This window comes from Vombatus ursinus, unplaced genomic scaffold (genome assembly GCF_900497805.2).
Source record: "Vombatus ursinus unplaced genomic scaffold, bare-nosed wombat genome assembly UNPS02014784.1, whole genome shotgun sequence".
Taxonomy (NCBI): Eukaryota; Metazoa; Chordata; class Mammalia; order Diprotodontia; family Vombatidae; genus Vombatus; species Vombatus ursinus.
Genome location: NW_020954562.1, coordinates 6,275,364 through 6,299,014, shown reverse-complemented (window position 1 = coordinate 6,299,014; position 23,651 = coordinate 6,275,364). Strand labels below are relative to the sequence as shown.

Sequence of the window (23,651 nt, the reverse complement as noted above, 5' to 3'; positions counted from 1 at the left end):
AGAAGAAGAAGAAGAAGAAGAAGAAGAAGAAGAAGAAGAAGAAGAAGAAGAAGAAGAAGAAGAAGAAGAAGAAGAAAGAGTAGCAGGAGCAGGAGGAAGAGAATTGAGATTTAGGAGATGCTTCCAAGTGCATGATCCCCTACAGCTCCCCCCTCTAAGTCATTCACTACCTGTAGCAGGAATAAATGATTAAAGAGTCACACAGCTAGTACGTGTCTGAGGTAGGATTAGGACTCAGGTCTTCAGTCTTCCTGATTCCAAAGTCTAGCCCTCTTGAACTACCAGGCTGCCCTAAAGAGCATATAACCCTAGCAGAAGTTAAGTTCAGCATGATCGCTTAAGACCTGAAGTAAGTCAATGGAGGGAGCCCAGGGATTCATGATGAGCCTGCCCAGAGGAACATGCTTCTGTCACTGTGGTTCAGTTCTCTGGGGAAAATGGGGGAAAAGCTGGTGGGCTATGGTTGGGGGGAGTAGCACAAAAATGAAGATGACTAGTTCTCTGGACCCTAGTCTGACAGGATATAGAATGCACTTTTTGGACACTGGTTCTTGGTATCTAAGAAGGCTGAGGGGCTTTCCATGGACTGGAAGATAGAGGCAAAGACCTAAAACCTACCTGGAAAAAGAGGTCTTATCCCAGTCTCCAACCTATCTTCATATCCCCAGCACTTAGCACAGTGCCTGGCATATAGTAGGCGCTTTATAAATATATATGTATATATGTATGTATGTGTGTATATGTTGTTTCCCATTAACAGAATGTATGTAAGGGGAGGGACTATTTAATTTTTGTTTTTGTGTTCTCAGGGCCTGGCCCAATGCCTTGAACATGGTAGGCATTTAATGAATCATTGTTGAATTGGATTGAATAACTCCTATTATTCTAGGGCTTTAAGATTTATAAAGCATTCTCCCCACAACAATATTGTGAGACAGGTGGTTAGATCATAGATTTAGAGCTAGAAGGGACCATAGAGGTTATCTAGCCCAACTCAGGCCCAGGAATTTAAGTGATTCATCCAAGGTCATACAGGTGGCAGACTTAGGTTATGAGTACAAGTCCTGTGATTCCAATTCCAGCATTCTATCCAACACATCACACTGTGTAAGGATTAGTCTTCTCGTTTTAAAGATAAGCAAACTGAGGCTCATAGAGGTCAGATGGTTAGCCTAAGGTCTTATAGCTATCAGTTCAATCAGTTGTTTTGAGGCAAAATGTAAAACTAATTTTCAAGATTCTACATCCAGCTGTTCTTTCCAAAACAGCAAGGATACCTCAGGATCCCATATTTGGCATTGAGATGCATCCTGGTCATTTTCAACAGACTTTTTTTCAACAGATTTGCCTTAATAATTTGGATTCGTGTACTATGAAAATTAGTTATCATACTCTGAATATAAATTAGTCAATGGTTGAAGAATTGGCCTAGAATTAGACAGGGTGCTGTTGACAATCCACACCTAGGTAATTGAGAATTTACAGTATCTTTCTTGGAGGAGTTCAAAAGGGCCCTGGGAAATACATGCCAATTGAAGAAAGGAGAACCTTACGCCATTTTACATTTTTTATTTCATCTCAGAGCCTTAATTTCAATAACTGAAAGCATCTCTTCAACTATGGTATGCTGGGCTTTGTAAAGACTGGAAGTAAATGGGGCAAATATGGGTTTTAGTGTCTAGATAGGATCGTATACTTCTCAATATTCCAGCCTGGGGTTCCAAAGGTTTAGTGCTAGACCATTGGCATCGTTCTGTTTATCATGTGTTAAGCAGAAAGGACCTGCTGACTTGGGGCAATGGGTCCACATACTAGCAATAGAAGTGCTCTGATTAGCATTTGTACATTCACTTCAAGACCAGGGGAACTGAGGACTCTTAAAGTTATAACTAGTTGACTTATTCTTGTATTCTTTTGTCTTTCTATATCAAATGATTATGCGAGGAAGCCTAATTGTCAAGTTACTTAGATCAACACCAACCTAAGGCTGATCAGATGACTATCGCTCATTTGCAACAACTACCTTTAGGGGTGTCTTTGGAGCATGTTCAAACAGGAATACTCAAGAAACAATCAAGGAATATGGATTCATCACTGGTGAGCACCATGTACTGGGAAGTTATAAGTGAGAAGGATTTATATAGAAATTTCATTCTCACTGGGAAACATCTTTTAGGAAGTTCTCTGGACTTAGAGACTCTAATAAAATACTCAATATCCAGTCATTGCTATTTTTAAAAAGATGTGTACGGTTTTTATCTCATGGCTCTTATTAACTACTGTAATTGTGTGAATTAAACTGCTATCTCAGAAAGGTGTTAGGTACCCCTTTATGGTTATAGATTAGCTTTTTAATGACAGCATCCACACTGAGTGTAGCTGCTTTGATGAGGTGACTCTTTCAAAGTTGGTAGGAAAATATTTAACATAATGAGATGATGAGTCAGAGCAAAAAAAGCAAAAAAAGAATATATAGCTAAATAATGCACCTTATTTTTTTTAGCCACATCTGACTCATGACAGATTATGTATTCTACTAAGTTCAAAGTTTTCTCTCACAAAGGGAGTTTTATGAAACAACTCTTCTCCAACCCGTTTTACTTCAATTGTAGTACCAGGTTTTGGAGTTTAAATCATTAACAACCTCTGAGTGAACTTTTATCCAAATGACTGCAAGTCACAAAGAGAATACTTCTCTTTCACCAATTGCCTTTTGTGCCTTGGTGAGACCCAGTTCTTTTCTTTTTTTCCCCTTTATGTCTGTCTTTGAAGAAAGATGTGTGATTTGTAAAGTAATGAAAGTATGTATCAGTTAATGAAAACTGCTATATTGGGTTCATAATGCACCCTGGAATTGCTTCAGGGCAAAGCTTCCTATACCTGCATTAGAACAGGAAAAAAAAGTAAATTTCCCAAGTCAGGATTGCTGTGTGCTCTGTAGAACTATCATGTAGCAGTTTAAAGCAGCCATTAGGGGTGACCTAATCTTATTTTTCCCCTTTGTCAAGGACTTATAATTTCCATTTGGGCAGCATTTTTCAGTTTTTAACTCCACTGGGGATTTCAAAACTGGACACTTATCCCAGCCACATAGTGATTTATTTCACCATCTATTTTGTTTGTCCTTAATTTTATTTTTTTACTGTGGTTTTTTTAGGGTGGGTGAAAGGTGGTAACCCCAAGAATTTTATGGTGAATTTTTTAGGGATGCCAGGATCCTAAAATATTGGGAGAGGCAAAGCAGCTGGTAATTTTATAGACCTAAGTTGGAGAAAAAAAATCAATTTCTATTAAAAAAAATACTGTACTAGTAAGAATGAATTAATCGTTGTTTTAAATAAAAGGGTGAAAAAACTTTTTTTCTTCTCCTTTCAGATCGGTGAATAGCGGGATAAATCAGAAGAAGCACATCCTACCCCCGCAAGCACCCCCTTACCCCTCGTTCTTTTCAGCACAGCGCTTGCAAATCGGTGTCTAAGTACGCCCTGGGAGCCTGGGGGGCACCTTCCTCTTTGCTCTGCCTCCGAGAGCATGAGTGAGTGTGTGTGAGTGTGTGTGTGTGTGTGTGTGCTTCTTGCTTTCGCCCTCTTTCTCCCTCTCAGCCTATGCTAGAGAGAGAGAGAGAGAGAGAGAGAGAGAGAGAGAGAGAGAGAGAGAGAGAGAGAGAGAGAGAGAGAGAGAGAGAGAAGAGGAGGAAGAGAGAGAAGAGAGAGGGAAGAGAGAGAGACAGAGAGAGAGCGAGAGAGAGAGAGCGAGAGAGCGAGCGAGAGAGAGCGAGAGAGAGCGAGAGAGCGAGCTGTGAGCTCGGCTGCTGCCGCTGCTGCCCTTTGATCCCTGCATTAGTGTTAGGGGCTTGGAGACACACAGAGAGCGGCCATAGACACCGCCGCACCAGGGCTCATTATCTACCCCACACATAACACACAAGCATAGGACCCACACATACATACACAGAGACACCACTAAGCAGATCCATTGAAGAATATATACGATCGGGGACAAGCCAGGTGCACGACCAAAAAAAAAAAAAAAGGAGGAGGGGGGGAGAGGTTGGAAAGGAAAAAAAAAAAAAGAAAGAAAAGAAGAAAACCCCTCTTCTGGCTTCAGGAGACCAGCTTCAACCCACTGCCCAGGGCTGCGAGAAGGGATTCCCCCTGCTCTTCTCTCTCCCGGCTCCCCGCCTGCCTCGCCTGCCGCTGCCCGGGTCTGCCTCGGTGCCCCCACGGGGGTTTTATTTGATCTCCCATTACCCAAGGAGGAGAATGTGAGAAAAGGGGGAAAATGCCCAGGAGGAAGCAGGAGCAGCCCAAGCGCCTTCCCTCACGTAAGTCATCCCTTCCCCACCGCCTCCCGTGCTATTTTCTCGGCCCCCCCACCTCTCCCCTCTGCAGCCTCCTCCGTTGTTTTCTGCATTAGTTTAGGGTTACAGAGGTGAAGCTGACAAAGACACAGCCTGGGTTATTCCTCTCTTAGGTCTGTGCTGAGGCAGCCATGTTGGTGATGATCAGCCCTGTGCCCTTTCTATTCTCTCTCTTTTTTTCTTTCTCTCGCCCCCCTCTTTTTTTTTTCCCCTGGCGATCGTGTTCTCTCCTCCCCCCCTTTCCCTTCTCTCTGCCCCTCCTGGCTCCGGGTAGTGGGTGGGAGGGGGCAAGAGCAGGAAGGGGGAGCCCTGTGGATGCCGGAGGGGGGGTTATTCTTTCTTGGGGGGCGGGAAAGGTTGGAGTCGTTAAAAAATTCCTGGTGTTTCTCCCTGGTGCCCAGGGGCGCGGGGTGCTGGGGCAAGGCGGAGCGCAGAGGGGGGCAGGGGGCAGGGATGGCGCTGGCGGGGGGGAGAATGCCTGGCTCGGGGAGTGTGGGGGGGCAGCAGCGCGGTCTGTCTTGTCTGGTACAGAATCAATCGCGAGGTCCGTCTCCGGCTAAAGGTTGCGCCTGGGTTGGTCGGCCCAGGAGCCGCGGGCGGCGGCAGCAGGAGGAGGAGAAGGAGGAGGAGGAAAAAGGGAGTCAGGGGGAGGGCGAGGCGGCGAGCGGCTGAAGAGGGTGTGGGGGCACCCCGCGCACACATAGACACACACCCCGCTGGGGTGGCTGCTGCCACCGCTGTTGCGGTGTGTGGTGGAGGTGGAGGTGGCAGGGGTGGGTGTGGGTGCCTAGGTTTGGGGGGGGGGCCGCTACTGCCGCCGCCGCTGCTGCAGGGCACAGAGGTCTGACTGGTGCCAGGGGTGAAGGTGGTAGGGGACTGGCGGATGGTGGACGCAGCCTGAGGAACTAGAGGAGGCGAACCGAGTGGATTGTGGCATGCGAGGTCCCTGCAGAGCAGAGCCGAGTGGAAGGAAGACGAAAGGAGGGGAGGGGAGCCGAGGGAGGCAGGGATCCTGGCCGCAATAAAATGCAGGGTCAGTCGGATCAGACTGAGCCAGCCTAGAGTCGGGCTTTTAGTGCTTCCCCCCCCACCCCCAGACTAGAGCAGAGTCCAGGACTAAAGTGCATCACGATCTCCAGCGCCTGCAGGCAAAGCAGCCACACTCCTCTCTCTGACACGACCTGGTCCCCCTTCCCCTCCTCCACCCGGCGCCCCCTCCCGCCCTTCCTCCCCCTCCTCTTTTCTTTGAAACACTGTTAACTTCCCCCTACTCGCACCCCTCCATCCACTGCTTTCTCTTCTTCCCAACTTACCCCCCCCCATCTTTCTTGGCTTTTGCATTTAAGTGCTAGGAGATGCTAAAAGTGAAGGAGGGAGAAGCAACTAAAAATATCCCCCCCGGGGCGGCCGCCGGGCTTCGTGAATGTAGGGAAGGAGGGGGCAGGGGAAGAAGGCGTGGGGCGGGGTGACTGGGAGGGAGGGGAGGAGGGGACTCGGGAGGAGCCGAAGGGAGGGGTTCAGGGGGAAGGGGAAGGGTCATTTGTGCCCTCCTTCCCCCTTGCCCCCATAAACCCCTCAGGGCTGAACGCGGGTTCGCTGCCCTAGCCTGCCCAGCCCGGAGCTCGGAGGAGAAGAACGGGGCCGAGCCCCAGTGCCTATGTGTCAGAGAGACGTGGTCGGTCACCTGAAGTTCATGGAGGGTGGGGGAAGGGTTAAGGTTATGGTGTCTCGAGCTCAGGCTGAGTGTGTGTGTATGTGTGCGTGTGTGTGTGTTTCCGCTGCAGACGGGGAGTGCGATCGATCACCCCCTCGCGAACCAGTTGTGTTGGTGTCTAAAGGGGGAAAAGGGGGTGGGGTGAAAGCTGCTGCCCCGTCTACCCGGCGCGCCCCCTCCCCCGGCCCGGCCCTACTCTGCTCCGCCCTCCCGGACCCCAGGCCACCCAGGCCAAAGCCGGAGTGGCGAGAAATCGCACTAGCAGCCAGTCAGCCAGCCAGCCCGCCAGCCCAGTCGCTCCACAAATATTTCTCTTTCTTTCTCCTTCCCGGTACGCCGGAGTCGGCGCACAGGGCTCGGGTTGTGCATTTTTCTCCCCCCTTCCTTGAAAAAAAAAATAAATAAAATTGCCCCTGTGCAGTCCTTTCTTCGTCTGCCCGCTAGAGGTTCTGAGTATAATATCACATATGTCATATATATGCACATAAAACTCAACCCACAGGCAGCCGTGTGTGTGTGTGTGTGTATAGGAAAATTCGGCGTGTGCATATTTCTGTGCACTGGGTAAGAGGAGAGAGAGAAAGAGAGTTTTGTCGGCGTGCACTCATTCCTCGCAGAGAACTTGCAGCAGCAGCGACGGCAGCCAGAGTGCAGGGAAGTGTGTTTGCACATGGCTGCCTTTCTCCAGTTCACCACAGTTTTTAAGGAATGGGTGGGAGGGTGTGTGGGTGTCTGTAGGTGGGAGGGAGGAGAGTTTTAATCCTTGTCCCTGAGAAGTCTTCCTTGCAAAATTCCTCCTTGCTTGTTAACTTTGGAAGCTTTTATTAACTTGTATGAGAATAAAAAGATGGGAGGGGGGAGAATTTGGTCTCCCCCACTCCCCTTTTCTGAGGGGGGTTAGAAGGAGGGTGGGAGAGGAGAAGGGATTTATCTGTTTCTCCTGTGACGGAGCTGGAAAGCCAACACACATTTCTGTGTGTGGAGCATTTGGGCAGCTGCAGACTGCCCCGCTAGTGACCTTGACCCTGACCCGGTGCGACTACCCTCTCTGTCTCTGTGGACTGAGAGGAAATTCAGTCTCCATTTTAGTTCGCTCACGGTGGGCCTGTCTCCTGTGCATTTGTGGCTGGTGATTGTTAGGTTTTGGGAGCTGCCTCTCGCACCCTGATCCTTAATGAATACTGTTATCCACTCACTTAGAAAATACTCGCTCTCCCCGCTCACCTCGCCCCTCCCTCTGTGTTAAAAAGCAAACGTTTGCAGAAGTAAGAAGCTGTTACCTTTTGGATATATTGTGAATGTTCGTCCAGTTCTTAAAGAGATGGCTTAATTTGCAAAGCTTTTCTACTTACCTTTGCTTGGAATGGGTTTTTGTTGCTACTTTCTCTTAGTGTAGTTTATACACATTTTAGAAGCAATTTGCTTTTGAACTAAAAGGTATTTCTAGGCTGTATTTCTAAGAGGCATTTCTAGCTTGTATTCTGCAATTCAGTCTCAATTGTAAAACGTTACTAAGTGTTCAGTGATGCTTGGGAAACTGTTGCAGCGGTGTGGGGATATAATAAATATTGACGTTGGTAAAAATTAGTGTTAATGTGCATTTAATGTGAAATATTGTGATTCTCAGGTCCTTTCCTAATGGTAAGATTGATTCCTGGGAGGAGGGAGAAATCTATTTTTTTTTTTAATCCCCTAAGTAAACAATTCTTGCGTATTCCATCAAAAGTTAAGGGAAAGTTATTGCCAGCCCACTAATTAAAACAGTGCTGGTAGAATTTATTTACCAGGTTTTCAAGATGTTATTGAGAGCAGTGAAAACTTTCAAATAGATTCTAACTAGAGGGGGCTTAAGGGTTGTCCGGGAGGAGTTTTGCAACTGACCTCAAAGAGCCCTTCTTGGTCTTTTTTAGTTAGGAATCACTGCTGACCAACAAGCAAGAAAATCTCAACAAAAGAAAGAATTAGAACCAGTAAGAAGGTTCCAAAATCTCTCTCCCTCCTCCCTCCCCCCAAAAGTCCTAAATTGAATTTTAAAAGCCTGACAAGATGAAAAGGTTGTTATTAGGTAAAGAACCATGTTAACAAAAATGGAGTGTTTGAGGCAATTGATTCTAAGAACTTTTCAAATCTTAAAAGTTCTATATATTTATATATTATTATTATTACTTTATCATTCTACTTGTTGAGTTTGTTTCAGTGAACAGATCTAAAGCATCATAGAAATCTCAGAGTTTCTGTCTTTAAAGTTCTCTGCACAAATATTGCGTTAGTCACTGGTGATATCTGTCTAGAAGATAACAGGGCTGGAATATGCAGTTTTGGACTGACAGCTAACAAAGCTGGATGTGGTCCTTGGAAGCCCAGATTAGTTTAGCTCTTAGTTAGCCTTCAGTGAGTGTGGACCTGATTCCTTGAATTGGAGTTAGGACTGACCCCAGACTCCCAGGAATTCCCTTAATCCGGGACCAGTTTCCATATGTTAGATGCCACTCTTATCCAGATCTACACCCATGGGGACTGAGTCTAAGCCATAAGCTTCTGTGATTGGCTCTCTTCTACCCCTTCCCTCCCTCCCCCTAACCTAATTGTTATACTTCTGGTTTATATATTAGGGCAATTATTCACTCCTGGGCTCCTGAAATGACTTGTTTTGGCTTCAGGATATAGGCCTAGCACACCACTGAGAACAAAGTAGGCACCCCCCAAAATTTAATGGTGATTCATTCCTCCTGTTTGTAGAGCATTTGGCAAAACTTACCCGACCGAAGGGTGTTTGGCCTGTCCTTGTTTGGTGGCAGCTTTTAAAAATTCTACTTGGAATAAGTGTGTTTTTCCCTAGGCTAGACTTGGCCTAGAGCAGTAATTGTCCTTTTTTATATGAATAGAATGCTGTTACTGCTAGTGGCATTTCTGTTCTGGGAAAGTTCTTATCTTCTGAGTCTACAGAATTCTCACTTAGGTAGCCTAGGACAGTCTCCTACCTCCCATCTCCAATGGCACACTTAAAAAAAAAAGCCAATCAGCCTGTCATCCTACCTTGAGAATAGAGATTTTTAAAAAATCCTATATCCAACAGTGTTTGCCACATAGTAGGCACATAATACATGCATATTGATTCATTAATAGAGGGAGGGATGAAGCCAGAGATTTTTTTCTCCTTACATCCAATAGCATCCATATTTTTTCTTGGCTTGGCACTTTAAAAACTATTTGGAGTCTGAGAAGCTGAGCTGGGGTTCTAGCTCTAACACAGCTCTGCTGTGTGACCTTGGTCATCTGACCTTTCCTAGCCTCAGTTTCCTCAACTATGATTCTGGAATTCATATTAGCTTTAACTCACATATAAACTTGGATCACTGTTATCTTTATTACTATAATTTTGTCTAATACCTGTTCCTGGTAGAGAACAAGAAGGAAAAGTTAATTAAAAAAAACAGTGCAGGTTTTTAAATATTCTTGTGTTGTTTACGCAATCATGGTTACAGGATATATAGTATGCTTTGGGGACTTGACTTCTAAGAGAGCTCTTCTTATCTTTCAAAGGAGCAAAGGCAAACTAGGAGGTAAAAAGACTGTAGCAATAAAATTAGCCCCTATTTATGAATAGAGAGTCCTGCTTGTCTGGAGGCTTGACAGTCAGGAAGGCCTGGGTTTGAGTCCGGTCATTGGCTCATAATATTTGTGTGCCACTGATTTATAATAGTGATTTCATCTCTCACTGATCCAGACAGCTCTCTAAGATACATATGAGTTCCCCAAACTGATAAAATCACAAGTTTGAAACAAAAATATAAGGAATAAGCTATAGGCACGTCATGCTATTGGACAGACTCAAACTTTAGTTCTACTTCCTATTTCTTATTTTCCATTCTTGTGGTGTCTAGACTCTGAATGATGTTGGCAAGAAATGTTGATTTTGAGTCTTAAGAGAGTGAAAATGTGGTATTGTCTCTGGTGATCTCACTGAACAGCAGTGTGAGTTGAGGCACTGGAATGATCTCTATAGGCTTTCCACCTAAAAGAATATTCATGTTTTCTTTCTTTTTAAAAACATAACAGAGAGAGCAAAGGATTCAAGAGGAAATGAGAGAAGCAGCTCATAGTCATAGCCCTCCTAATACTTCAAAATAGTTTCTAATAAAAAAAATTAATTTCTAATTTCTTACCTGGTTACTGTCATCACACCCTGAGAATCACACTGTTGGTGTGAGTTGACAAGTCTCTCTGTACAAAGTGCTAATAAATCACACTGGTAAAGCATAAATTGGACAGCCCTAGGCCAGTGCTAAAGCTCATGGTGCCATTTAGGATTTTAGAAGCTTTGAATGACATCTATTAGTAGATTTCCAAGGGAGGTGGAAAAGCTCTGTCTCTAGAGACATGTAAAATAAGATGGATGGTCTGGAAAAAATACCCCACACACCTAAGACCTATCCTGAGTCAATAGGGTGACCAAGCAGGCATTTTCTAAGGTTATAAATTTGTTTAAAATACCAATACAAGTCACTTTAATCTCGATGTACTTTTCTATCACTCAAGCATATGTTAAACACCTACTATGTGTTTAGATACTCGTGGGTAAGGGGATATCAATATAAAAGAGAATGAACAAATGTCTGGCTGGCTGAGCTGGATAGCTTAGATGGTTGAGCAGGCTGTGGATGAGATCAGTGACATGGGTTGAATCCTTATATGGACCAGTTTCACCAAGAGGTCAGTTCTGTTCCTTGTCCAGAGTTTGATTAGTAATCCTGGCTAGCCTGATTATTCCTTTGCCCACAAAGTAGACCTGGTGTGAGGTTGTGGGTGATAGCTCTGGCCAAAGATTTTCCTACTGGAAAAATCCCAATGACTCTTATCCTTCCAATGGTGGTCACTGATGTCGTCTTTGGCTGTAGAGGACCTCCTACTCATGTAGGCCAGCATTTTGTTCTTTAGCTGTATATAGGGAAATAATTGCAGCTCCTCTCTTTCCAAAAAATCACTCCCCATCTCCTGTTTTCCCTTTGTTTGCATTGAGTTGTTGGGATAGAAGATGGGACAAAATAAACATAACAGGCAGGAGATGATCTATTTGTTCTGAGTAATATATTAGTAATTTTCTATAATTTAATCAGACCAGATACCAGAACAAGATAATGAGAGGATGACCTACAAAATAGGACTTTTGGGGAGTTAAAGGGTTTCTAACCTGAATTTTTACAGTACCATGCACTGTGGTGCAAGGAGCCATATATTTGGTTTTCTACCTTCTATTGAAAATGAATCTAGACCCAAGCCTCCTTATGATAGTTAATGCCTTGAATCTCTTTAGGACTGCAGCTTAGTTAAGCCTCTCTGGAGTCTCACTCTATCAAGGTGTGTATTTTGTAAATAATGATCCCGTGCCCTGTTTCTGATATGCTATTTTCTGTCACCTAGTTTGCCAGGTGTAGTTTGGTAATTCATACCATTTAGGGCTGAGTGTACAAAACACTTCATGGTGCGTAGAAACTGAAATATCTACTGTCATATTTTATAAGAAAATGATGTGCAAAGGGCAGACTTCAAAAATAGCTAACAGTCCATGATGGACTCAAGTTTTCAGTTTCTCTTTTCTCTCCTTTTTATGGGCAAGCCTGGTATTTTCATCCCATGTTGGTAAATTACATTTTTACGATATTAAAGTATAGTACCTGCCTAGATGCTGGAGGAGAGAGGTCCTGTAAGGTGACTGTTATCATTCCCCAAGGCCTACCTTTTAGGTAGACTTTCTGCAGCTATAATGGCATCTCATAAATTAGAAGCCAGCCTCAGGGCTTGAAACTGATCCTAAGATGCATGTGCATATATTGCTGGATATCTTGTGAAAACAGCCCCCACATACATACACACACCCATGCAGGACTGTATCTAATTTTATAAAATGTACAGTGATACACACCCACCCATGGGTCTGAGATCAGAATGTGGCCTTTTGCAGCTCTGGCCTTTCACAGACTGATTCAGGGTTATATTAAATGCAGCAGATTCTGCCCTTCCTAAAAAGGATATTGTTTGCCAGTCCCCCACCCCTCTTTTAAAAATACTACCACATTGTTGTAGTTCAGGAGTGGACTGACTCTTAAATGACTGGTTAGGGTTATCCAGCCTTTACCTCTCTGTTTTTTAAAGGAAATTTTGATTCAGCTTAGTTAAATTTATGAGCTGGGTGGGCAGGATGGAGGTAGATGGGGGCGGGGAGGGCAGTATGTGTCATCCTATGGGGCTAAGGTTTAAAAAAAAACCAGACCCTAAAATAACCTCCCATTCCCATTCCCTCTGATATTCCCTAGATAGGTTAGATAAGTAGTTAGGAGACACACATACACACCCACAGACAGAGAGACAGAGACAGACAGACACACAGAGAGGAGAGAGAGAGAGACAGAGACACAGAGACAGAGAGAGAGAGAGAGACAGAGAGAGACAGAGAGAGAGAGAGAGAGAGGGAGAGAGAGGGAGAGAGAGAGAGAGAGAGAGAGAGAGAGAACAATCTTTCCCATGATTGATCAGCATTTTGTTTATCTGGGCTTTTGAAAAAGCAACTGTACTAGTTAGTGGAAGGTGATAAATTTTCTCAAACTATGCAAAGGCTGTCTTAGTAATGTGCTTTGTTGTTACCTCTTTAATTTTTGTTAATGAGTGGGAGAAAGTATCACTTAGGATATTGCATTCACTATCCTGGATCCTCTCTGCCAAAAAGCACGATACTAAAGTAACAATGTAGAACTAACATGCTTTAAGTGCACATTAAGTTTTAATTCAGTGCCATAATCCACTTGGCCATTAGTTTGTAAGTAGTTCTAACCTAGAATGTGGTTTGTGTGCTTGTATGTATATAGTTTTTTGCTTTTGTGTTTTATTTTTTTTGTATTCCATTAATCTGTCTAATATAACAATAGAGTAGATGGGAATAACTAATTATATTACCTTGGGTCAATCACTTTAACCTCTCTGAAACTCAGGTTTTGCATCAATAAAATGACAGGACTGGACTAGTTATCAAAGCTTTGAGTTTCCTTTCAGCTCTAAACCTATGATCTTAAATTCTTTATAATACCATTGTTGGGATAACTGACTAATTTAATAAAATCTACTAGGTCTGTGATTTAGTAGTTAGGTCCTAGTAGATTTCCTAAAGCAAACAAAAATGAAATAATTTGCACAGGGTCACACAGCTATTAAGGATCAGAGGCTATTTTTGAACCCAGGTCTTACTACCTATTAGAGCATTGAGTTTTATATTGTGCCTGGCTGCCCCTGTTAATAAATATATACTTTTTTTGACCTACACTTATGATTTCATTGTTGTATGTAAAGCCAGTCTATCGATAAACATTTATTAAATGTCTACTGTCTTCTAGGCCATGTGCTAAGTACCAAGTATGCAAAGAAAGGGAAAAGACAGTCTCTGTTTTCAAGAAACTCACTGGCTAATGGGGGAGACAACATGAAAATATTATGTATAGGCATGTTATAAAAGGGATAAATTGGAAACAATTAACAGAGGGAAGGCACTGGAATTAAGAGATATTGGGAGAGGTTTTCTGTAGGAAATGGGATTTTAGCTGGGTCTTGAAGGAAGCCAGGGAAGCCAAGAGACAGAGATGAGGAAGAACATTCCAGGCATAGGGAACAGCTAGAGAAAATCCCTGGAGTTGAGAGAACGAGTATCACAAATGAGGAGCAGCAAAAAGCCCAGGGATGTTGGATCCCAGTTTGTGTGTGTGGTGGTGGGGTGGGTGGAGGTGGGGAGGGCTATGTTAGGAAGGCCTTTGATCACCAAATAGAAGATTTTATATTTGTTCCTGGAGGAGATAGGGAGCCTCTGTTGACAGCCTTCTCTGTAGAGAAGGGAGGCAGATGTTCAGACCAGCAATTTAGAAATATCACTTTGATGATTGAGTGGAGGATAGACTATAGCGGGGAGAGATTTGTCGCAAAGAGACCAACCAGTAGTCTATTGCAATAGTCTAGGCCTGAGGTGATAAGGGAGAACTCCCAATGGGAAAACTGCCTTCACTAATATAGATCAGCAACTCATCTGTAACTTACAGTTTTAGAGAATTGTCTAGGACACTGAGGATTTTAAGCGCTTTCACCGTAATCATACAGCTAGTATGTGTCAGGGACAGGTCTTCTTGATACTAAAGTGGGCTCTCTATCATATTTTTCTGCACTGTCTGTCATATATGGTAATGTCTGTGTATATGTGTATACAGGCTATTCCAAAAGTGGTCTTTCTGCAGTTTTAAGCTATTAAAACTATATGCATATGTATATACACACACATATATGTATGTATATATATAGTGTGCATATGTGTGTATTATACATGTGTTTGTACATATGTATATATGTATATTACAATAAATTTATGTGTACACACACACATATATACATAATATATACCTACAACTAACTTCCTGATATAAAGTGTTATAATGTAGAATATGGACTAATACATACCTTCTTTATAAACTAACCATACTATAACAGACTTTTACTCTGTAGCAGTGTTTGGGATGAAATGATTTGACCTATATCTAGATCCTGTAATAATGATTTAACATGGTTGTTGTATAGCAAGAATGACCTGCTTTCTTTCAGGAAAGGGGTGAAGTCATCACTGGGGCTGTTATATCCAGTAAAACATATATTCTCTGACATGGTTCCCAATAACTCCATGGTTTGGGGTCAGTGGAATTGTGGATATTGATCCTACAAAAACAGACCTTTGCTTCTTGAAAATCCCTTTTCATGGTCCTCTGATCTACTATATCTTCTGCCTAGGAGTAAAACTGTCACTTCCTAGGTGAAGCATTTGGGTAGAGTAATCTATGAGAACTTGTCCTGCTAGCCAATTGTATTTTGTTTCTCTTGGGGATTTGAGACCGGGATCTTTGACATCAGACCAGGCAAAGGGTAACAAAATGGGTCCATGTCCAATGACACATTCAGGGGTCAGAAATATCTACTCCATGTGGAGAGAACTGCCTTTCTGTAATGGCCTAGAATTATGAGTAGTTTTCTAATCCTTGCTCATTTGGCCCTGCTTGTTAACCCGGAGCAATCCTCTCTGGGCCACAGAAAACAGCTGTCTTTGGTAAGAAACAAATTGTGGCAGAACCAAGGCTTAAATAAGCTTCCCTTTTAATATGCTGCCATAATTCCTCCTTTCTAGTGACAAAGAAACAACAAATAATATTTTTTTGAGTTCTGATCTGGCCTCAAGAAAAAGGAGAATCAAAATAGAGTTAGCTGGTATCTGACATTTATATGATAAGGGAAATTCCATGAAATAGAAATAGAAATGCCACCTAAACCTTGGTGTCTGGATCTACTAGAATTCTGGGAATGAATCAGATGGAAGAAGTGGTTGGCAATGAATAAATGAACAAATGAAGAAGTAAAACATTTTCTTTTAATGGGAGAATTGATGTGCTTCTCTCTATCTATATAGTGTAAAGTTAAAGAGACGTGAACCAGAGATGTCTCATTTATAGAACTGACACATTGCAGTAACAGTGGTGTGGTCATCCTTACTTAGCATTCATTCATTCTGTAAGCATTTGCTAAGCGCCTACTTTGTCCACAGAATTAGCTTTTTGGTTTGTTTGGTTGATTTTTTTTTTAACAAAAAAATTTGTTTTGGAGAGAGGAAGGAGGGAGTAAGTGTGCATGAACTAAAAAGTATTTGGGGAAAGCTTTTTAGAGAAAATAAACTTTAAACTAGATCTTGAAAGAATTGATAGACTTAAGGTGATACAAAAAAAGGAGCGAGGATATTTCAGGCAGAGGGAATGTCATGAGCAAAATGTATTTTAGTAAAATAATAAGAAAGTTGGCTTAGCTTAGATGAAGAGGTTAGGTTGGTGATGGAAATAAAGAAGAAGGATGAAAGAGTGTTTTTGTTTGGGGAAGGGAAGACAGGTTAAGGGGAGAACTTTTACAGAAAAAGTCTACAGATTTAATTTGATAAGTATCAGGCCACCCAAGCTGGTAGGTTCTTTCATAGTGTTGAAGATAGTATTTGAGCAAATGAGACCTCCAAATTCAGATCCAGCTGCTGTTTTGATTTTCTTTGGTTATGCTTAGTTGTTATAAGGGAAGACAGGGCTTGAAGTATAAGAGTGTGTGTATTTGTGTGTGTGTGTGTGTGTGTGTGTGTGTGTGTGTGAAGGGTGTAAAGTAGTGGGTAGTGATAGAGAAGCTCTCCAAAATGAAAGAAAGGCATCAACAAAACTAAAATATACAGAAGAAAATGAAAAAAGTTTGGAGGGGACCACAAACAGGGCAGTTTTATTACTACCCTTTAAAATTTAATATGCACTTTAAAAAACTTACTTCAGCAAAAGTTCATGCACAGTCCTCTTTTTCTTTGTATTTTTTAAAATGTTTGAGCTTGTGGTTGATGATTAAATTGATAATAAAGAGAAAAAATAAAAAAGAAAGTGTTTAAGCCATCTTAAAGTGAAATGGGCTGCCTGGGGAGGTGCTGGGACACTCCCCTCCTACCTCCCCACATCTCATTAGAGGTTTTCCAATTAAGTCTATTCAGGTAGGTGGTAGACTAGAAGGCTTTAGGGCCCTTCAAACTTACATTCTGTGATTCTGGGAAGATTTTTAAAAATTAATTTTTTTCCAATTAATTATTTTTGTCAGCTAGTTGTTTGTAAGATGAACTAAGCAAGAAGGCTTTAGAGTTGGGAGGATCTGTCTGAGGCATAAGCACCAGCCTGGGTGGGAGGTGATGAGAACCTGAATGAGGGTGATAGCTACAGAAATGAGTGTAGAGGTGAAGGGAAGTGAATCCTAGAGATAGTTTCAAGAAAAACCAGAAGGGTTTGGTGACATGATTAGTTGTGTGGGGTGAAAGAGTCTAGAACCAGAAATAACGTGAGAGGAGAAAGGTGAAGATGCAAGGACTCAAACATTGCACTTTAAGCAACATCTTAAGTTCACTACCCTCTCTACAATTCACAGTCTGGTTGCATTGCTCCTGCAATGTGTAGAATCTCAATGTTCTACTTACACAAGGGTTATCAGGCCTGGGAACACTAACCTGTGCTGTCTAAACTCATGAGAGACTGGTTTATATATATATTTTTTAAAATTATACTTTCTGATGAGAAATATTGCTTTCCAGTAGGAGTATACAAAATCAGGCTTAAGAATGGTACAGAGGAAAAAGGCCTAGCTCTGAAATTTGAGAACCTTAGTTCAAATCCTGCCTATGGAGCTTTGTCACCTGTGTGACCTGGGGCAAGCCATTAGTCCTTCTGTGCCTCAGTTTCCTCAACCGTAAAATCAGAGTTGGAACTAGATGGCTTTTGAAAACCCTTCTACTTATAGATCTCTGAGGTATCTTTATAGATCAGCCGACCCCAACCAACCGAGTGCTCTTTGAGATTGGGGGCTCAGTAACTACAACTCATTTCTGCAGTGCTTAAAAAGGGTCTAAAAAACACCTTCACAACCCTTTGAGATCAACTGTACAAGTATTAGTATTCCCATTCAGCCAATGAAAAGTGACGTTCAGAGAAGTGAGCCCAGAGTCCTAATAGTTCACCATTAAGTATTAGACCTAATATTTGAACTCAGGTGTCTTGACTCAAGGTCCAGTGTTCATTCCGCTCTCCAGGCCATTCCCTCACAGTACTATGTATAGGTTCTTATAATACAGAGTTGGAAGAGAATCAGTGTCCAACAAAGAGATCACCAAGTCCAGTCCTCTCATTTTACAGATGATGATGACATTGAGGTACAGAGAGGGACGGCAACTTACTCGTGAGTCATATGGGCAGGAAGTGGCTGAGCCAGGGTTCCAACTCAGTTCTTTTGATACCAAATCCGGTGCTCTTTCCACCATAGTGCGTCTGCCTGAGTGAGCAATCCTAGAGATGTTGGCATGTGTTATCTGCATACCAATGATATTTGAAACTATTGGAGTTATATAAGTTCCTTAGTTAATGAGTGTGTATACATATACGTGTATGCATATATACATTTATACCTATGTGTGTATGTGTATACACACGCGTTTGTGGTGTGTATGATGTGTATATACACATACGTACGTATATGTATACATATACAGACATGTATATATGATGTGTATACACACATGTGGTGTGTGTGTGTGTGTGTGAAGAACAAGAGGAGGCCAAGAACTGAACATTAGCTAAAGGACTAGATGAGATTGGGTTGGGTCATTCATAGATTTGCTATAATGTTTTGAAATCTACTCCTTTATCTGTTGCCGTTCATCATTCATTGTTCCTTTTCTTTCCTGCAGCCCTACCCAAATTGTAATTTCTCCCACACAAGTTTCTGTTCCTGAAGATTACATGACTGTAATCAGAACTGAACTCCCTCCCCTTTTTGACATGGATAGTTAGAACATTTAACAGAGTTGGGCAGCCAGCTCCATTGCTGCTAGACCCTGCCGTTCAAAACTGCTCTAGGCTGGAAAGTTCTTAAGTTTGAGGCTTCAGGATGCATAAAACAAATGAATCCCCTTGTTTGTAACAGTCCGTAAACCTGGAGTTCCGTGTATTGCATTTTCTTAGAAAGTTGGATACCTGTAGTGTTGGAAAGTCGACCCGAGCCAATTAGACGTAGGAATGAAGCTCGACCTTCCTGGTGAACTAGTCAGCAGATGTTTATGGAGTGTACGTTAGGGCCTGAGAACTCGGCTTACTTTACCACCTTGTGGACGCTAAAGAGAATTAAGCACAACGAGGCTGCTTCAAATGAGATCACCTGCCCCTACTTCTGTTTCTAGATGGCTTCTGAGGATCCTTCCAGTTCTAGAGCTATGAAGTGGGTCTTCCGGATCTAAATCTATGTATTTAAGGTGAAATTGATGTTTAAAACTGTTTTCCTTGTCTCTTTTAAAAATACAAACTCCCTATTGGCTGTAGATCACTGGACTTAAAGTTCAGAGGGACCTTAGAGTTCATCTTACCCTTGTTCCTAAGCTCATCTTAGCTTGGTACTTTTCAAAATGAGGAAACTGAGGCCCAGAGACATTTAAGTGGCTTGCCTATTGTTGCTTGGGCTGCCGTGACCAAAGATGCTGCTTCTGTTCTATTGGACAGCCCTTACAGCGGCTTAAGACAGTAGACAGGTAGGCAGGCTGTGTGGGCAGTTATCACACTCTTCATTCTACAGCAGAGGAAACTGATTCTCAAGGGGAAGTGACTTTCCCAGAGTCTAATACAAAGTGAGCATCACTCAGATATGGAGCTCTAAAACCAGGATTCATTGAATTTGTCCAGCTCTGTAGATCAACTTGAATTTCTTTGGTAGGGGAGGAGGAGGAGATGGGTAGTCCTGACTTATGATTTCATTTGTGTGGTAAACTCCTAGTGTAGAAAGCCCTGGCACTCGTGCAGTTCAGCAGCTTGTCTGTAATTTAGAGCCTTGCTGGCCTAGTTAGAGGTTAAGTGACTTGTCTACACTTACATAGTCAAAAAATGTTAGAGACAGGATTGAACCCAATCCTTCCTTACTCCAAGGCCATAAGCCTTCCCAAAATATAAGATGAATTATGGGCTCACATTTATATAGCATTTTAAGGTTTCACTTTCCTCACAAGGACTCTGCAAGGCAAGTAGTATGAGCATGTTATTCCCATTTTATAGGTGAGGAAACAAAGGCTTTGAGAAATTGTACCTTCCACATAGCTGGTAGAGTAAATGGTTGAATTGCTCTGGTTCCCACATAAATAAATGTCAGGACTGGGGTTGTAAGCCCAGGTTTCTCTCTACTCTGGGTCCACTGCCTTTTCTACTCTGCAACATTATCTTTCTACATGAGATGAGTGTTCATACAGTACTGTATATGAATTCACATTATTTTCTCACACCAAAACTATGAGGTAGCTAGTGTCACTATCCCCATTTAACAGATGAATACATTGAAGCCCAGAGAGCCATTGATCTCAGAGCAGAATTTGAGTCCCTGTTTTCTTTTTTTCTTTTTAGGCAGTTGGGGGTTAAGTGACTTGCCCAGGGTCACACAGCTAGTAAGTGTCAAGTGTTTGGTCTGAGGCCAGATTTGAACTCAGGTCCTCCTGACTTCAGGGCCAGTGCTCTATCCACTGCACCACCTAGCTGCCCCCAAGTCCCTGTTTCCTGATTGCAAGTCCTGTGATCTTTTCATGCAGTCTCTTTTTCCTCATTAGTAATACTTTCAAGATTTAACATAAGATTATATAGATGCGGGTCTTGAAGGTACCTTAGAGACCATCTGTTCCAGGGGTGGGGAACCTGCAACCTCGAGGCCACATGTGGCCACATATATCCTTTTATTAAGGGGATTTGGTCTGTAAAGTTTAGATTCAGTCAAAGGGCCACACTTGAGGACCTACTGTGGCCTCAAGGCGGCAGGCTCTCCACCCCCGATTCTAGTCCAAACCCCATCATTTTACAGATGAGGAAACTAGCACCATTGAGGTAAGTGACTGGCCCAGAGTCACATACGGATTCAAACTCAGTTCTTCTGTTTCCAAATCCAGTGTTAATTAATTAAATTATAATGACAAGTTAATTAATTAAAAAAATCTTTATGTTCAATGAAATATGCCTGTATTCAAATAAAAATTCAAGCATGTTCCATGCTCCCAAAATGCTGTGGAAAGGAGATAGAACCTAAGTAAGACAATAAAGGGGTGTAAATGAAGGCACAGCAAACAGAAGAAACAGTCACAATCCAGGAGACTAGTGTTGCCTTTCAGAGGCTGGGTCGCTCCAGCTGATTACTTTATCAATAGACTTGTAAATAGCAGTAGAGCATCTTGTCTAACCAAAGTTTCTCCGCCTCCCCCACCCCCGCCAAACTTCTCCTTGTAAAGTTCTTCATGAATTATCTGTGAAATAAGAGTTATCCAGAAAGAAGCCTTTCTCCCGTGCTACCCATCACTCTGATTTTCACTCTATTTTCATTGTAATTATCATCATATTGAAGGTCCTCCTTATCATTGCTGAGAAATGGAACACCTGTGGCTTTGAGCATCCCCATAGAAGGACAACCCCATCAAATCTCTCCTAGAAAGAAATCTCAATGCCCTTCCTTCTGTAGTTAGTTGAAGGGGATTTCCCTCGCAGGACACTAGAAATGTGGGAAATCAGTTAGGCTGTCAATTTGAGAGTCACTGCCATTCCAGCATGTGAGTTACCCAGGGCCTTCATCTTCTAGTCTGCTTTTAGTCTGCCTTAGTCTCCTCATTAGTAGTTTTACCAGGAGATGAACATAGAGAAAAATAAAAGGAGATGCTCCTTGAGTGGGTTAATTTGGCTACTTGTTAGCAGCTTTGGTTCAAGATTTGGTATGTGAGTAGATTGAAGTTATTGATTTGAGTTTTTTAGATTGTTTTTGAATTTTCATTTTTTCAAAGAGATCCCTGTCCCTCCTCATCGTGGATAATTGGGAGGTTAGCCACAGAACTGGTTCATCCTGAAAAGTCTGATAGTTCTATTTTTTTCCCCCTAAGAGCTTGGCAAGGAGGCAGGCATCATCAATGTCCTTGGTGCAGGAGGAAAGATGCCCATTCCAGCTGTACTTTCTGCTGGGATTTCATTTTAATCCTAAACATTTAATCCTAACAAAAATCAAGAAAAGCTCCCTTGCTAAGTCTCAGCTGCCCTAAGGCCACTTCCTCTCCTCATCCTTATGTATTTTTAGTAAATAAAAGACTTACTGTGTGTGACTTTTTTTTTTTGGCAGGCAGTTTATTTTTGACTATAACATGTTTCATTACATGGAACGTGACGTCAGTGTATGCATGTGGGGGCTTTCTCTTCAGTCAGAAGCTAGAGGCCCCTTACTGTTTCCTAGACTACAGCTTGGATAAGTAGACTTGTTGCTTTTTTTTTTAATAGTTGTCATTGCTTTGATATTTCTTTTTAAGTTCTGCTTGGATCTGTTAACGGGTTCCTGAAGATTTAAATTGTTTGAGAATGAATGGTACAGCCTGCAACAGGTATTGGCAATGTTGAGATGAAAACATTTATACAAGAAGAAATAAAAGTCAAGGAAGCAGATAATCGACCGATTTATCAACCTTAGCAGACAATTTTTCTGATAATGATGTGGTAGCCATGGTAAATTTACTTCTGATTGCTTAAGGGGACAGATCCTATGTGCTGTATGCAACATGGAAGGCCAGTACTTTCAAGTGAATGGGTGAAGGAGCAGAAATCAATCTGTAGATTAACCAGTGTTACTTTGGGTCCTAGGCTGGCCTTTTGGTAAGTGGTATGCTTAGGCTACGCTTTAAGACATTTCTTACTGTTGTTCCCACCACCAGAACATTCTATTTTAGTGCTGATTTTTTTTTTGCAAAAGGGAGAAGGTTCTGGAGTCTTCATTGTCATTTTAGGATTAGAAGGCCTCCCTTGTTTGACATCTTGCTTAGAAAAATAATCTTGTGTCTTAGAGGTTTGCTTAAAGCAGAGAGATGAATCTCAGGAATAGCTAAGTTCTAAGGCTTCAGACAGGAAAGGGACTGCAGCCCATTAGCAGCTAGTAAGTTTAGTGCCATCTGAGTACAGTTCTCAGTGTACCCAATGAAGTTTGTTGATTGGCAGTGTGATCTCTAGTCCATAGAACACCATACAGTTCATTTCATTTAAGAACCTGAAGGATAAAAACAAGTTTCCAAGCGGCAAAAAAAAAAAAGTCAGTCAACAAACAGTTATTAAGTGCCTATTATGGTCCAAACACTGTGATAAGTGGTAGGAATTTTTTTTAAAAATTGTTTTTAAATAAAAAACAACCAAAAAGACAGTCCCTGCCCTTGAGGAGCTTACAGTCTAATGGGAAGAAGATAGCACATAAGAGGAAGCAGAAAAGGAGGTAAAAAGAGAGGGATGTATATGGTGTAACATTCCAGAAGAGTGCTGCCATTTGGGAAATGAAGAAATGTTGTCACAGAGTTTATGTAGCCCAGCTTCCTTTTCTGTTTGGAGAGCCCCTCAGCCCTCCGTTGCAGCTCATCTCCTTTTCCTTGGCACCCTTCTCTCATTCTAGATTCTAACAGGCCTGGTTATCTGGTCGTCAGGCCCACAGAAGATTAGAAGCAGTGATGGGGCTGCTAAAGGCATATATACCAATAGCAGGGAAAAGTCATAGTTACAAGGATAAAAACAAAAACAATATAAAACAATAACAACAACTCAAAGTACAACAGTCTAGGGCTGTTTAGTATAGTAGCAAATAGGCCTGCCTACCTCAGTAGCTAAGGAAGGCATCATTATGCTGAAACAGAGCACAATAATTTATGTTCCTAATGATGACCCTGAGTTACATAGAACAAAGTTTAATTATATTCACTGTACTTTATTTTAAAAGACCAGTGTGAGTTTGTAAATGACAGAGCCAGGAATAAAAACCAACCATGTCTCCTAACTTCAAGTTTGGGGCTTTTCTCATTCTACCATTGTGACTGCTCATCAATCAACAAGTATTTTTTGAATATTTTATACATAGAAGCCTAATGGATGTCCTTTGGAGAAGTATGGAGATATGTTTTTTGTCCCTAAGGAATTT

At 42.2% G+C, this 23,651-nt stretch overlaps 1 protein-coding gene and 1 pseudogene across 2 annotated transcripts in view; both read left to right on the top strand.

Moving 5' to 3' along the window:
- Nucleotides 1-3,222, top strand: part of LOC114046484 — a 43,562-nt pseudogene extending 40,340 nt beyond the window's left edge.
- A 546-nt stretch (nt 3,223-3,768) lies between these two features.
- ZNF827 (zinc finger protein 827) overlaps nt 3,769-23,651 on the top strand; it is a 245,795-nt gene continuing 225,912 nt past the window's right edge. For both annotated transcript variants that reach the window (XM_027866996.1, XM_027866998.1), the window contains exon 1: nt 3,769-4,324. In XM_027866996.1, coding sequence (XP_027722797.1) covers nt 4,282-4,324 — 43 coding nt within the window. In that variant the 5' untranslated portion in view covers nt 3,769-4,281. The remainder of the gene's footprint in view (nt 4,325-23,651) is intronic.